The sequence below is a fragment of the Somniosus microcephalus genome, chromosome 1, assembly GCF_052327205.1.
Source record: "Somniosus microcephalus isolate GS21.2 chromosome 1, FLI_Smic_1.0, whole genome shotgun sequence".
Taxonomy (NCBI): Eukaryota; Metazoa; Chordata; class Chondrichthyes; order Squaliformes; family Somniosidae; genus Somniosus; species Somniosus microcephalus.
This window is the reverse complement of record NC_140987.1, coordinates 357241594-357257963: the sequence shown is the minus strand read 5'-3', so window position 1 is coordinate 357257963 and position 16370 is coordinate 357241594. Positions and strand designations below refer to the sequence as shown.

General features: G+C 41.2%; 1 protein-coding gene across 2 annotated transcripts in view; it reads right to left on the bottom strand.

Moving 5' to 3' along the window:
* Nucleotides 1–4259: 4259 nt before the first annotated feature.
* Nucleotides 4260–16370, bottom strand: part of LOC147124990 (UAP56-interacting factor-like) — a 78912-nt gene continuing 66801 nt past the window's right edge. For both annotated transcript variants that reach the window (XM_085995758.1, XM_085995768.1), the window contains one exon: nucleotides 4260–5921. In XM_085995758.1, the coding sequence (XP_085851884.1) occupies nucleotides 5826–5921 (96 nt within the window). In that variant the 3' untranslated portion in view covers nucleotides 4260–5825. The remainder of the gene's footprint in view (nucleotides 5922–16370) is intronic.

Here is a 16370-nt window from a genome sequence, read left to right as displayed (position 1 = left end):
AAATCTAGCTACCGAACTTGTTAAGGTCCACTGGCTAGTGTAGTAGGTTAGAGTAAAGCAGTGATTAGAATTCATTTGTGCTTTTTGCGACATTTCGTTATTTACACTTTGCACTGTAGCCGCACCTAGGGTTCCATATAATTACAAATTTTAAGTAATTTATTCCCAGTTTATTGACTGGTGCTTATCTGCCAGATGGACAGTGTTATAACTGCACTGCTGTACTGCTGCCTCGGAGGCCCGCACAGGTCTGTTCCCAAAGATATCTCTGGAGAATGGTCTTGGCAGCTGCATAAACATTGGGCCAGACTTTACTGTCAGAATAACAGTGAGGCTAATGCCACTTATTGTTATTTATGCATAAATGGTACAGCAACTTCAGGTGAGGGGCAGATATGTGGCTAAATGCCAATATCCAAAAGTTGATGTCCGAGTTGTGCCGCCCTGGCATTAGCTTCACAAAAATGGCATCTCGCTGTCTGCCTCATCATTGTAATGGATTGAATGGTGTCAAGTTGCTGTATTTGCACAGTAGATATGAACTAAACTCACCACAAAATTAAGACTTATCATTACAAGTGGAAGTACCCTTTTAACAACATGATAATTGTTAATTACTGCCAGTCAACCGCTCTGGCATTGAAAATTAGCTATTACAAGTGTGGAGTCTCATTCCTTCAAGTGTTAATTGTTGTTGGAGATTTTTAAAATGTCAAATTTAAAAATGTTGACATTTTTTAAACTTGTGCTTTCTGTCTTTTTTCTCTCTTAATCCAATCTTTCTTTCCCTCTCTATTTTTCTTGCTGTACCTGATTTGACATTGAATTCACCCACTCGAATTTAACTTCCTTCTCAGTCCTTCCGCTGTTTAGTTCTCAATCCTTCAATCCAATTAGTTAAGGAGCTACACCATTGTTTGCCCTGTTCACTCAGGTCCCAGATGCCCTGTTTCAGTCACTGCACCGTTATCAGCTCGCACTTTCAGCAACATAGTGGGCAAAAATGTTTTGAGCTGAAGGGTGCAAGGGAAAGTCTAATTGACAGCAGATGCCATTAGATGACTTGCTACAGGAAAATCTGTAGGGCCCATTGTAGTCAGAGGTGAAGGTGACCAGAGTGGCTCATTCCACTGGTACAGAACAGCGAGGTTGTTTATTGATCACTAGTTTTCATGCATTTCTGCAGCCACAGGTGAGTATGTTTTGGCCAGAAACAAAGTTGTGAATCACAACTTCAAAGCAACTGCTCAGTTGGTTTTCGGGTTCACTGTGGAATCCAGTCTGCACAGGGCCCCGCAGGTAATAGTGCAGGACCATCTCTTTGAATTGTACCATATGTTTCTAGGAGATGGGAACAAACGCGGTGGTTCTTTGTATATATAGTGTGCATACAGAGGATAAAATGGGGCGGCCCAGTGGTATCTTTTACATCTACCTGAACAGGCAGGTGGGGCCTTGGTTTAACATCTCATCCAAAGGATAGCACATCTAACAAAGCAGCACTCCCTCGCTACTGTAGTGAAGTGCCAACCTGGATTGCATGCTTAACCTTTTATCTCAGAGGGCAGAGTACTATCAACTGACCTGAGAGTCAGCAGAACCTGAATTAAACACAATTGATAAAATGTCTGGTTGAAATGTAATACCTGTAGTAGAATTAATTTTAATGCTGACTTACTGCCACTAGATCACACTTTGGAGATACTGTACTGACCTCTAGTGGTAATTTTTGTGAAGTAGACTAGTGATCCACTCTGCAGTGAATGTTAAATGGCAAGTACCAGACCCCATCAAGTTACAGCATTTTCACATAAATCCTTTTTTTGGTCATTTATAATGCTAAAGACAAAGGAGAATTGACAACATATATAGAACCAATGGATATAACTTTATGTGCATTACTTTTGAAAACCACTGAAATCTTCTTTGCTTCAGAGTACAGGCTATTACAGAATCAAAGGTTACCTTTTGAGCATTTAACCCTTTGAAGATTGAAGAAGTATTACTGCCTATTTAAGTTAAGAACAAACCAGCCCACCATTTATTGAGTGAGCTGTTCACAGAAAGCCATGTTAATGGCACTGACTTTCTTGAAAACTGAAAATGATTTTTTTTCACTAAGTATAAACCTCTTGAGAAGTGAAACAGGTCACAAATTAAGACAAATCATCCATCAGTCCCATAAATACACTAGGGGGCAGGAAAAAGGGGAATGAGTCCAGAAAATCAGGAAATTGAAAAATCTTAAACCTGGGAATGAAGAACCATCAAATAAATTTTATATAAATAAATATTTTAGAGTTGAAATTTACTTTCTTTGCTCAAGTCAAACTGTAAGGTTTCTGGAAATGTGAAAACAATGTATTTATCATTTTTTGTGACTGGCAATCTTTCTCACATTTCAATTTGTGTTGAACAGAAAAGCAAAACATGTTAACGAAGCAGAATTCAAAAACTTAACTTTGGTGACTATGATCATTTAAAAAAAGTGTATTTGAAATTTTTGAAACTTTTTTTTATTGTCTACAGCTTTAATTTTAATAATGAAATAATCAAATGGGCTCTGTAACTATTCCTGGGATCGACTCACTATTTTCTTTGGCTTAACCTCTTGGGATTTTTATTTTTCACATTCCTCGTTTGGCTCAGTAAGGCTGTGGGATGATTTGCTGTTGAGGTCCATAAACCAAAAAATATTACTTTTTCCAATACCCGCTATGATCACAAGTAATTGGTTTCACTTCAAAAAATAAACAAAGCTTGTGACTGATTCATCAATTTACCTTCTGAATTACCCTTTAAATTTTTTTTTAAGTATTAGAGTGATCCTTAGTCCTACCATTTCATGCATCAGTGCATTAATACATTAACCAATGCACTGACGGTGCTTTTTATTTAGAGCATTAGAAATTTGTACTTAACAATTGTAAGGGGAAAAAAATTGTTTAAACTTCTGGGCATTTTAATTCCCCGTCAATCACACCTGGAGAGCGCACTGTTGTAAGTGGCTGGGAATGATTTTATGCACATAATTTGTATTATGTGACTATTCTCCACTCACTGCATATTGCTGGAGCAATCACCTTGCTTTTAATTGGGCAAAGTTGCTGAGTTCTGTTTGCTGCAGTTCCTAGAGACTCTTTTTAAATAGACTCTTTAAATAGACTTTGTTGTTTGCTGAGTAAATGCTGTAAGGCCCGCCCTAAGTCCCACCCCGCCTTCAACTCATTGGCTGACACAGTGGTGTCAATAGGCACACTGTATTTTGTTACTAGTGCCACAATGGAAGCTGTCTTAAGTAACTGTATGCGACTACACAAATAAGATTGTGAGTTGAGTTCTATTTTATATGTCAGACAAGAATAGATTTACTCTGAATTTTGTGGAACAGGGACATTTTTGTGACACACACATGCTGCAATACAGTCTCTCCACTTGGTTCGTTGTGAAAATTAAAGGCACCTTTACATGTATCAACTGCATCTGACAGCAAACGTGCAGTTCACTCGCCTGCCTGATAACAGTTTGAAATATAAATTGCCTGACTGATCAGGTTCCAATGGCAGCAAAGGGCCAATTTTTTCTTCTGCGCAGTGCCTGGTCCCAGGTAGAAGTGCAAAAAGGCTGGTATAGTGCCACTCACTCAAAGAAAAGAAAGATAGATTTGCATTTATATAGCGCCTTTCACAACTTCAGGATGTCCCAATGTGCTTTACAGCCAATGAAGCACTTTTGAGGTGCAGTCACTGTTGTAATTTAGGAACGCCATCTCTGATTGTAAAAGCATCTTAAGAAAGTGAGTGTAAATGCGTATTACATTTGGTGTTGGAGTGAGTCTTTGGCTTAGTGGTATTCCCGCCTGAGCCAGAAGGTGCAGGATTCAAATCCCGGTCGGGACAATCCAGGTGAGTGGAGCCCGGAACTCCGACTCTGAATTCTGGGTTGACATCCAGTGAGATACTTGCATTCAGTGGGTGTGGGTGGATCCCCTCATCATCGTACAAGTCGTGGGAGCCCATAAAACCCTCCCACCATATAGGACCAACCACGTTAGCAGCTGATATAAAGATGGCTATGGCCATGGAAGGAGCACTCACCTCACTGCTGGTCAGACTGTTAATCAGCCTGCAAATCCTTCCACTACTTCACACTGGTCACCAAGGGAAGAGGGTGAAGATACAAAAACAACGGTGTCACCACAGAAATCCTGACGACTGTTGGGTGGTACCAAAAATGAGATAAAATACTTGGATTCCAAGTGCCTTATAAATGGCTTATATCCATTAGATTCTTTTTTATTTTTGATACTTTATAAGTTTACATATGTACATCGCACACCAGTCAAAACAACTATAATGCTTTTTTTTTAATTTTAAAATTTTCTCTGCAGCTCTTCTATCCTGGGGAGGGAACAGTCTCTGCATTTTTTAATTCTCTGTCAAAACTGCAGTACACTGCAAACGCATTATAATTATTTGGCCCTGCAAAGTGATGCTTTGTGCTGACAAATAAACTAGCGGCTTTGTTAGAGCACATTGTTTTGTGTGTTGTAGTGAACAAAATAGCCATTTAATTTAACCGGAACAAAAGTCAGTTAAAAAAATAATAAACGCCTTTAAAGAGATTCTATCCTCGACTTGAGTACTAAAAATAACCATTAAAAATTGAAAATTAAAAATTAAGATCAGGGAAATTGATTTTACACATAATGAGGGCCATTTCATTCTCACACCTCACCTACGAGTAGAGATCTTATTAGCTTATTAGGATAAAAATTATGATTAACAGTAAGTACTTGTACCAATTCACACTCTGAGCTATTCTAACCTTGTTTGGGTTATCAGCTGCATTTTAAAATAAAGCAAAGAACATGGCTGGAGTAAGTTAAGCAGTTGTACCAGAACAGCGCTAGTCCTAATTTTTACCCAGTTAAGACATTTCAACATTAATAGCAAGAACATCAAGAACTTGCAGCAAAACTGAATTTTTGTGCTCCAGCAGAATTGGAGAATTTCAGACCTGCATCAGTGTCGGTGTTAACAGCACTTCTAGACTAAAGTACATTTTGCTCAACTGTGACCTTGCTACAAGGTCAATATGAATAGATTTCGCCTACTCCCCAAACCAAGCATTTATATCACTCTTGGTATCCAAGCTATTACTCCCCCTCTCATTAACTGGCTGTAACTCCAGCAATTCTGTTTCTTATTGTACAAGTGTCTCTGATAATACAGTATCCTTGAACATAACACTCTTTGATGTAACATACTGACTATGGCTCAGCAATTAATAAACAACCCTATCAATCTCTCTTTGTAATACCCGTTGCAATACTGTAAAACCTTTGTTCTTTGGCTCTCAAATATACTGTTATGGCTGAGCGCCCACTCACCATTAACACAGTGCTCAAAACCCCGGTTTTGTGGACCATTCTCAGAGATAACAATTACTCTCCATCTTTCATTTAAATATACAGTTTATTCCTCTTAATTCAATTTGAATTATCTGTTCATTTGAATTCTTTGCAAGCAAAAATATCTATTTTATGCTGGTTTATTTAAATTGCTTAATTCGAACAACTGGATAATTCAAAATATTTTGAGCAAAAATGACTGAATTAACAGGAGTAGACTGCACTCCTGCACCTTTGTTTAATAAAATGAAAAGAGTGCGCACTGAGAGCAGTTAAGATGTTCTGTGCGCATTTAAACACTATATTTGCACTTCAAATAGTTTATTTGAAAGCATCACTAATAATAAATAAAATGTGTCCCTTTTTATATATCTTGCACTGAAAACCATAAGCAAAGCAACTAAGGTAAACATTAGCCCAGAGTGACTGTTCTGCCTCTTCTTCTTGATGCTGCAGTATGACGGCGAATCTTCATAGAGGAGAAACGGTCATTCAGCGTCACACTTGTCTGCAATGAAACACATTCTGTTAGAATTTAATAAACTGATTGGACAAGTATGAACTGATCAAAGAGAGTCAGCATGGATTTGTGAAAGATAGGTCATGTCTGACTAACCTATTTTAATTTTTGAGGTCACCGGTGGATAGGGAAGTGTCTGTGGATGTGGCTATATGGGCTTTTGATAAGGCATTTGATAAGGTTCTGCACAAGAGATTATCAAAAATGAAAGAGCGTAAAATTGGAGGTAACTTTGTGGCATGGGTTGATAATTGGTTAGGAGGCATAGGACAGAGTGGGGGTAAAAGGAACATTCTCCGATTGGTGGGATGTGACAAGTGATCTCTACTTGGGCCCCAGGTTTTCACTATATATATTAAATGGCTTGGATGAAGGAAGAGAGTGTTGTACATCTAAATTTGCAGATGGCCCTAAGTTAGGAGGCACAGTAAGTTGTGCAAATGTGAGCAGGAAGTTAAAGAGATCTAGGCAGACATATTGGCAGGAATTTTCCAGGGTGGCAGCGGGCACAATTGGTGGCGGGCCAGGTGTGAAAGTTGTTATTTCTGACAGCAGGTCAGGAACCCACCTTTCCCCCAGGCGCACCTGTCATCACTGAGCTGACCCAACCGGCAGCGGCAGGCGACCAATTGAAATCATTATCAGGTAGTTTACAGGCATTTAAGAGCCTTTTTCCACTTACAGTACTTTTTAAATTTCCCTACATGGCCACAGAATTCACGCAGCTCGGGAACCACACCTGTCAACCTGAGGCAGGAGTTCAGTGGCCATTGCGCCTGCTGATTACTTGACAGCATCAAATGTACAGTAAAAGCTCCCACCTGACAGATGATCACTTTCCTCAGTCCATTTCCAGCATAGATTCTGCAGGCTGCAAGTCTTTCCAGCAAAGTCTCCATCCAGTGTCACCTCATTGGAAGAACTCTCTCACCATTGCGAGATTGCTTCTGTCATCTGTACTTTATCTGCCGTCTATTCTATCAACATTGGTGCCATTTATACTGTCTCACCTTGGTCCTCAGAATTGGACCACGATGCGCCCAACACCAGCAGCACCAACAAGACCAACCTTCTCCGCAATCACCTGATGCTACACAGGACAGAGGGCATCAGCACCCGACCACATTACTGCATGGGAGGCCAGCGATGGCTTCATCATAGCCAAATTAAGTTTGTACTTAAGCTGTACACCCATATGGCTGCACCAGGTTGGCACCACCCCACAGCAACACCATAAAAATCCCTACAATGACCAAGCCATTTCTTTCACACTCATCACCATTGCAGGGGGTACCGTTATGTCTCACCATTCACTGCAACTCACTAAGCCACTTCCATGGGTGCACACAAATCTGTCCTAGACCGGAGAGTGTTGAAAATAAAGGCTTTTATGTTTGACACCACATTAACAGAAACTTTACATAAACATTGGATAAAATTCCCAAATGGCTACCCTTGTGTGTTGTTAGTTGGTATGATTGCACTTGGATGAGGGTGAGTATGAGGGGTGGCTAGTGAGATGGGGATGTGATAATGTAGCTAGAGAGAGAGGGATGGGTGGAGGTGCAAGGTATGTTGGTGTAAGGATGTGTAGGAGTAGTGTAGGGAAGGCAGTGTGATGGGGATGTGATGAGTGGTACAGCAGGATGCAGTTGAGTGTGGCTTTGTACTAACGTTTCCTGATCTAACGTTTGCTGATCTAATGAGATCATTGAAAGGTTTGCGCCACTGCACCCAGGTCCTCCTGATCACATCTCTGCTTGTGACCTCCTCTGAAATCTGCAACCAGGCTGTTTTGGTCTCCTGGGGAGGTCTCTTCCGCCCATCAGAAGGGAGGAGGACCTCCCTGCGTGCTGTGACTCGGGAGTCATCGGAGAACCTGGGTGCAGCCCTGCACCTCTGTGTAGTCATTGTCAGTGTTTGCAGCACTCCAATGCTGAAGTGCACTGACAGCACTTTGTTAGATTAAACTTCAAATTTAATGTGGCCCTGGTCCCTTTAAATATCCCGGCTGAAAACGCGTCATGATTGACGTCACCAGACCCGCTCCATTTCATTGGGCCGGGTAACGGGCTGGGCGGGCCTAAAAGGCCCCATTAAGGCAAGTTCATTTTCAACAGCGGGATGGAGCCACAACCTCCCATGGGCACCGCATGCACCGGACCTGCCGAGGTATGAAAAATTCCAGCCATTGAGTGGGATAAACTGTGGCAGCAGATGGCGTTCAATGTGGGAAGGTATGAGGTCATCCACTATGGATCCGAAAAAGATAAATTGGAATATTTTCTTAATGGGAAGAAACTAGGAGCTGTGGTGGAGCAAAGGGATTTAGGTGTCCCTGTACACAAATCACTAAAAACTAGTGCACAGGTACAAAAAGCAATCAAAAAAGCTAATGGAATGTTAGCCTTTCAAGGGGATTGTAAAACAAAAGTCAGGAAGTGATGATTCAGTTGTATAGCACCTTGGTCATACCCCATCTGGAGTACTTCCCACACTGAACTCCATCTGCTGCCATAGTTTTGTCCACTCACTTAGTCTGCCGACGTCCCTTTGTAACTTCCTGCTCCCATTTACACAACTTACTCTGCCTCCTAACTTAGTGCCATCTGCAAACTTTGAGCTTTTTTTAAATATAGATTTGATGTCTGCCAATCTGCTGATCACAATTTTCCTGCAGGCAATTTTGTGCAATATTAATTTAATAGTTGGAATGACAGATGATCACCTATAATAATGCTGCCACACTTCACCGGCATCTAAAGTGCCACTCAACCGGTACAAATATTTTGTTTGTCCTGCTGTAGAGTGCTCAAAACAAAGCAAATTTATGACTGAGCTTCCAGTTATGGAAGTAGTAATAGTTGATGCACTGGAGAAAAGATATGCAGGCCAAAATTCCTTGGCCATTTTGGTGGACTTCCACTGTAAGTTTGGTGGGAGTCAGCTGGAATGTCCACAAACTCCGCTGAGACCCAGTAACGTTGAAGGGCAGTATACTGAGCGAGAAGAGGCATACTGACTTCTTGAAGGGTGGAAGTGCACCTGAAATGCTCCAAAAGCTGATTTTTTAAAAAATACTTAAGACACCCCAGCCCCTTATAAAGAGAGCCATTTGGAGGCAACCGATCTACGTGTGTTTCTAGGGGGTGGGGGGGTGTACAACACCCACTCTCAAACCTAGCAGTCAGAGGCGAGATTTCTTGCCAGTCTTGGGAAGATGGGTGCCTGAGATGTGCTGGTAGTAGAGTGGGTACACATCAGCTAATTAGGTGCCACCCCAAATTCCAGCATTGGAGGGCATCAGCATGCTTGATCTTGGCATAAGTGCCAAGAAATACAATCCACCAATGTTCACTATTTTATATTACTGCGCAAAGATGAATTGCGCTGATTGAAATGAGTGAGTCCGATATTAAATTGTTGCTCTATAGGTTCACTTGCTGTCTGAGAAATTAAATGGTCTAGTAATTCATATCTGGTGCTTTCTCTGTCTGTTTTTGAAAAGATTGGAAAGGTGCACAAATATCCAGTTCAGAGCACAAGGGGCTCTCATTGTTACCCCCTAGGTTACACTATCATATAAGAAATAGGAGCAGGGGTAGGCCATATGGCCCCTCGAGCCTGCTCCGCCATTCAATAAGATCATGACTAACCTTCGACCTCAACTCCACTTTCCCGCCCTATCCCCAGATCCCGTGATTCCCTTAGAGTCCAAAAATCTATCGATCTCAGCCTTGAATATAGTCAACGACTGAGCATCCACAGCCCTCTGGGGTAGAGAATTCCAAAGATTCACAACCCGCTGAGTGAAGAAATTCCTCCTCATCGCAGTTCTAAATGGCTGACCCCTTATCCTGAGACTATGCCTCCTAGTTCTAGACTCTCCAGCTGGGGGAAACAGCCTCTCAGCATCTACCCTGTCAAGCCCTCTCAGAATCTTATATGTTTCAATGAAATCACCTCTCATTCTTCTAAACTCCAGAGAATATAGGCCCATTTCTACTCAATCTCTCTTCATGGAACAACCCTCTCATCCCAGTGAACCTTCGTTACACCCGCTCTAAAACAAGTATATCCTTCCTTAGGTACAGTACTCCAGCTGTGGTTTCACCAAAAGCCCTCTACAATTGCAGCAAGACTTCCTTACTCTTGTACTCCAACCTCCTTGCAATAAAGGCCAACATACCATTAGCTTCCTAATTGCTTGCTGTAGCTGCATGTTAACTTTCTGCTTTTTGTGTACAAGGACATATAAATCTCTCTGAACATCAATATTTAATAGTCACTCATCATTTAAAAAATATTCTGTTTTTCTATTCTTCCTACAAAGTGAATATCCTCAGTTAGATATGGGCCATAATGGCACATTCTTAAATATAAGACACTCAGACTTACATGAGAGAGCGTCTTTAATTTTCTTAAGTTAGACTTGTAATGATCAATAACATGTCATTCTATAGTGGACACTAGGTGGAGCCGTAGAGCTGTATATAGCTGTATGTATATAAGACTACACTACCCAGCTGTATGTATATTAAGACTACATTACCCATGAGGCACTAGGCTACCCACAAGGCAGCAGTCAAGATGGATGCCTCTACAGATACTGTACCTAGTCCACATGTGCTCAATAAAAGTGTCTAGCAAAAGCTAGCTGTGTTCATAATAATTCACCTGACGAAGGAGCAGCGCTCCGAAAGCTTGTGATTTCAAATAAAGCTGTTGGACTATAACCTGGTGTTGTGTGACTTCTTACATTTGTCCACCCCAGTCCAACTCCGGCATCTCCACACCATAATAAGAATGTCTATTTATTAATGAACATAAGATGGTACCAGGATGGTGAAGATCTGCTGAAAATTGTGAAAAGCGACATGGAGAATTTGAAGCCAGCAGAGCGTTTGAAACTCACAGGAAATATCGACTACAATTGGCAGACTCTTAAAAACAATTCGAACTCTACATTGCAGCCATGGGATTCGGTACGAAGCCAGACGCAAGGAAGATAGCGTTGCTGCTTACGGTTGCAGGCCCACAGGTGATAGAGGTATTTAATACATTTGTATTTAATCCAGAGGAGAACAGAAAAAAATTAGAAGACGTGCTAAAAAAATTTGATGCACATTGCTCTCCCAAAAAGAATGAGACCTATGAAAGATACATCTTCCGTTCTCGGACACAGCAGCAAAATGAGACTTTTGATAGCTTTATAACTGATCTGAAACTGAAAGCACAGACATGTAATTTCTCTGAGCTCAAAGCATCCATGATTCGTGACCAGATTGTGTTTGGTATTCATGATAAAAAAGTCAGGGAACGTCTGTTGAGAGAAACCGAACTAAATTTGGAAAATGCTGTGAAAATATGCCAAGCCAGCGAGCTAGCGCGAAAGCACGCGAAGACTTTCAGTGAAATCAATAATGATGCGATTGTAATGAGTGATAATGCTGCTGTCGGTGCTGTGTCCTACAAGGGGAAGAAACATGGGCAGAACAGAAATGAAAAGCAATCGGAGGATGAAATTTTTAATTGTAAACGCTGTGGTTACAAACACCAGTTAAGACGATGCCCAGCGTTTGGAAAAATGTGCACAAAGTGTAATGGAAAGAATCACTTTGCCAAACAATGCTTTTCAAAAGTAAAAACTAAGAGAGGGCAACAAGTTAATGTAATTGAGGACACTGATTTAAGGGAGACATTTTTTGTAGGAATGGTGTCATGTGACAATATCAAAAAGGATAGAGAAAATGTGCAGCCCTCAGAAATGGACAATGCTGAACATAAAGTTAATGCAGTAAAAGAGGACAAATGGATGATCCCACTGCAGGTAAATGGAGGCATTAGTTACCTTGAAACTAGACACTGGGGCAAAAGCAAACTTAATCAGTATGAGTGACATTAACAATATGAAAGAAAAGCCCAAAATACAGAAAAAGTCAGTACTACTGAAGGACTATAATGGACAGAAAATAGATAGCTTAGGTGTATGCAGACTTAAAGTGACAGTCAAAGACAAAGTGCATCATCTCATGTTTTCTGTTGTGACTGAAAGACTTGATTCACTACTGGGTGACAAAGCTTGTGAGGACTTAGAACTGGTCAAGAGAGTCTACCGTATAAACTGTGCCATAAGCAGACCAGATGACTCGGTGGATTCTGTAGTGAATAATTTCCAGGATGTGTTCAAAGGATTTGGAGTTCTACCATTCACTTATAAGATCCAGCTAAAGGAGAATGCTCAGCCAGTGGTACATGCTCCACGAAGAGTTCCAGCACCGCTGCGTGACTGGCTCAAGAATGAACTGGACAGAATGACCACACTAGGAGTCATCAGGAAAGTCGAAGAGCCAACAGACTGGGTTAACTCCATGGTATGTGTAAAGAAAAAGAACAATGATCTAAGAATATGCATGGATCCAAAGGACTTAAATGCAAACATAAAACGTGAACACTACCAGATTCCCAAGCGAGAAGAAATCACCAGTGAAATGTCAGGTGCCAGATACTTTACAAAGCTCGATGCCTCACAAGGATTTTGGCAACTAAAACTGGACGAAGAGAGCACCAAATACTGTACCTTCAACACACCATTTGGCAGGTATTGTTTCCTCAGAATGCCTTTCGGGATAATATCTGCATCTGAAATCTTTCATAGAGCGATGGAACACATAATTGAAGGTCTGGAAGGAGTTCGGGTCTATGTTGATGACATCATCATCTGGGGCTCCACACTGAAAGAACACAATGAGAGACTGACTAAAGTGCTACAGAGCATACGCCGGAATGGACTGAAGCTCAACAAAGCCAAGTGTCAGTTTAGCGTCCAGGAAGTCACTTTCCTAGGAGATAATCTATCTGGTAAAGGAATAGAGCCAGATATGGAAAAAGTAAACGCCATACTCAACATGCCCCGACCCACTGACAAAAAAGGAGTGCTACGCATCATGGGGATGATAAACTTCATTGGAAAGTTCATTCCTAACTTGTCAGCCAAGACAGCCTGTCTGCGAGACATGCTATGTAAAACAAATGAGTTCGCATGGACAGAAAGACATGAACAAGAGTGGATAAACCTCAAAACAGTGCTGACAACCACACCTGTACTCACCTTCTTTGACCCAACAAAAAGAATCAAAGTGTCAACGGATGCATCAAAAGATGGCCTAGGTGCGGTCTTGCTACAAGCAGAGGGTGAAGATTGGAAGCCTGTTGCCTATGCCTCCAGGTCTATGACTGATACTGAGTGTCGATACGCGCAGATTGAAAAGGAATGTCTAGGCTTGGTAGTTGGACTAGAAAAGTTTCATGGCTACATATATGGACTTCCCACCTTCACAGTTGAGACAGACCACAGCCCACTGGTTGCCATCATAAAAAAGAACCTGAATGAGATGTCTCCAAGGATTCAACGACTCATGATGAAGCTGCAAAGATATGACTTTGAACTGATCTACACACCAGGCAAATACATAGTGTTAGCAGATGCACTATCCCGAGCACCCACAATGAGTCATGTGAGCTCTACTGAAGAAGACGTGGATGTTCATGTGAGTATGGTCACTGCTGCGCTGCCCGTGTCAGACACAAAATCAAAGCAAATAGCAGAAGAAACAGTAAAAGATACAGTATTACAAACAGTAATAGAGAACATTCATCATGGTTGGCCAAAAGGTTCCTGTCCAAAATATTTTCACATAAGGTCAGAATTGAGTGTCGCAGGTGGACTATTACTCAAACAGAACAGAATAGTCATTCCACAGGCTCTACGTCAAGACGTGCTCAAAAGGATTCATGAGGGACACCTCAGAATTGAAAAATGCAAAAGGAGAGCAAGAGACACTGTTTATTGGCCTGGCATAAATAAGGACATTGAGAACATGATAGGCAAATGTGAGACATGTCAGAAACACCAAAACAAACAAGCAAAGGAACCAATGATAGTAGCTGACATACCAACAGCACCATGGCAAAAGGTTGGTATGGACCTTTTTCATTTAAATGGTAAAGGCTATCTAATAGTGATTGGCTACTATTCTAACTATCCTGAGATGGCACTGCTCTCAAGCACCACAGCAAGCAGTGTCATAATGCATGTGAAATCCATCTTCGCCAGACATGGAATTCCCAGGATTGCCGTTAGCGACAATGGTCCGTGCTTCAACTGTAAGGAGTGGCAACAGTTTGCAGCACAGTATGACTTTCAGCACATCACATCCAGTCCTTTGTATGCTCAGTCAAATGGTAAGGCAGAGAAAGGTGTTCAAGTTCTCAAGCAGCTACTGAAGAAAGCGACAGAAAGCAAGTCTGATCCTTATCTCGCCCTGCTGAGCTACCGAGCCTCACCTTTAGACTGTGGTTCTTCACCTGCTGAACTACTAATGGGTCGCAAGTTGCGCACCACGCTACCCTGCTGTGCAAAAGAACAGCAAAGTGAGGAACTGAGACAGAGACTTCAACTGTTAAAGCTGAAACAGAAATGATATTATGACAAGTCATCCAAAACTCTAAAACCATTGACAAGGGATGGTGTTGTCAGGATTGAGGATCCAGATGCATGGAACAGGAAAGCTACAGTTCTTGAGGAAGTAGGACCAAGGTCATACACTGTTAGAGCTGAGGAAGGATAGATTCTCAGGAGGAACTGCCGTTCCCTCCTAAAAACACAAGAGACTATTCAAGACCAGATTGATGACAATGCCGCAACTGCATCTTATCATTCACCGCCAGAACAATCTCATGAAGACACATCAGACTTACCCGTGTTGAGAAGATCCACACGTGAAGTAAAAAAGCCTGATAGACTTAATCTTTGAGTACAATGTAAAGCTTTGAAAATGTGTTGACTGTTTTGAAAATGTTTATGTTTATAGAGCACTAACAAAAGTGTTACTGATATTATCCTTATTGTTTTCTTGAAAGTTGATTGATATTGATTTTGTTAAACCTCAAAGGGGGATGTAATGATCAATAACATGTCATTCTATAGTGGACACTAGGTGGAGCCGTAGAGCTGTATATAGCTGTATGTATATAAGACTACACTACCCAGCTGTATGTATATTAAGACTACATTACCCATGAGGCACTAGGCTACCCACAAGGCAGCAGTCAAGATGGATGCCTCTACAGATACTGTACCTAGTCCACATGTGCTCAATAAAAGTGTCTAGCAAAAGCTAGCTGTGTTCATAATAAGAATGTCTATTTATTAATGAACATAAGGAGACTGATAAACAGTAATAAAGACCACTGACCACATTAGCCGAAGCATACTCAATACTTCAGTTTTATTTTAACTTTTATTTCCTTTGTCATCCAGGGCACTAACTTTGGATGCTCTACTTTTTCTCTTCAAAGGACTATGCCTAATGTGTACCTGAACACTCTCTTCCCTGAATGTCTTCCATTGCTCTGTTACTGCCAGACCCTGCTATCACTTTTTCCAATCTGCCTGTGCTAGGTTCCTTCTTCAATCACTGAAATTAGCTCTTCCCCAGCATTTTTACCTTCAATATTTTCTAGTCTCTTTCCATAATTACTCTAAACTGAATTGTGTTGTGATCACTGTTAGCTAGATGATCTCCTACTCACCTTACTTCATTTCCCAGAAACAGATCCTACGCTGCTTTCTTCCTTATTGGACTGGAGACAGACTGATCGAAAAAGTTTTCCTGTACATGTATCAAAAATTCCTCTCCTTCCCTGCCCTTAGCACTATTTTTTTCCAGTTTATATTATGGTAATTAAAGTCTCCTAATATTACTACTTTATTTTTGTTACACAACTTTGAAATTTGCCATCAAATTTACTCATCTATCTGCTTTTCACTGTTTGGAGCTCCACAGAAAGCTCCCAGCAATGTAACAGCTCCTCCTCTGGTTTTTTAATTCAAGCAAAATAGATTCAGTCCTAGAACCATCTAATATATCCTTTCTATTTAGAACTGTAACATCATCCTTAATCAATATCGCCACACCCCCTCTTCTTTTTTCCTTCTCTATCATTTCTGAATATTTGGTTACCAGGAATTTGAAGAACCCATTCCTGGCCTTGTTTGAGCCATGTCTCTGTTAATGCAACCACGTCATAATCCCATGCACAACTTGTGGCTGCAGCTCACCAACTTTATTTAGGTACACTACAGACATTGACGTACATACAATTTAATACCTCCTCCTTCGTCACTTTTGCCATTTTCCTCAATCTGGTCCCTGCAATTTTTGGGATATTTCTAATTTTACCCTCTCCAACGGTATTAGTTAACCTCTCAGCGAGAACATTGGTCCCAGTTCTGTTCAGGTGCAACCGGTCCATCTTGTACACATGCCCCTTCCCCCAGAACTGGTCCCAATGTCCCATGAATCTGAAACCCTCCCTCCAGCGCCACTTCTCCAACCATGCATTTACCTGCACTATCTTCCTGTTTCTATATTC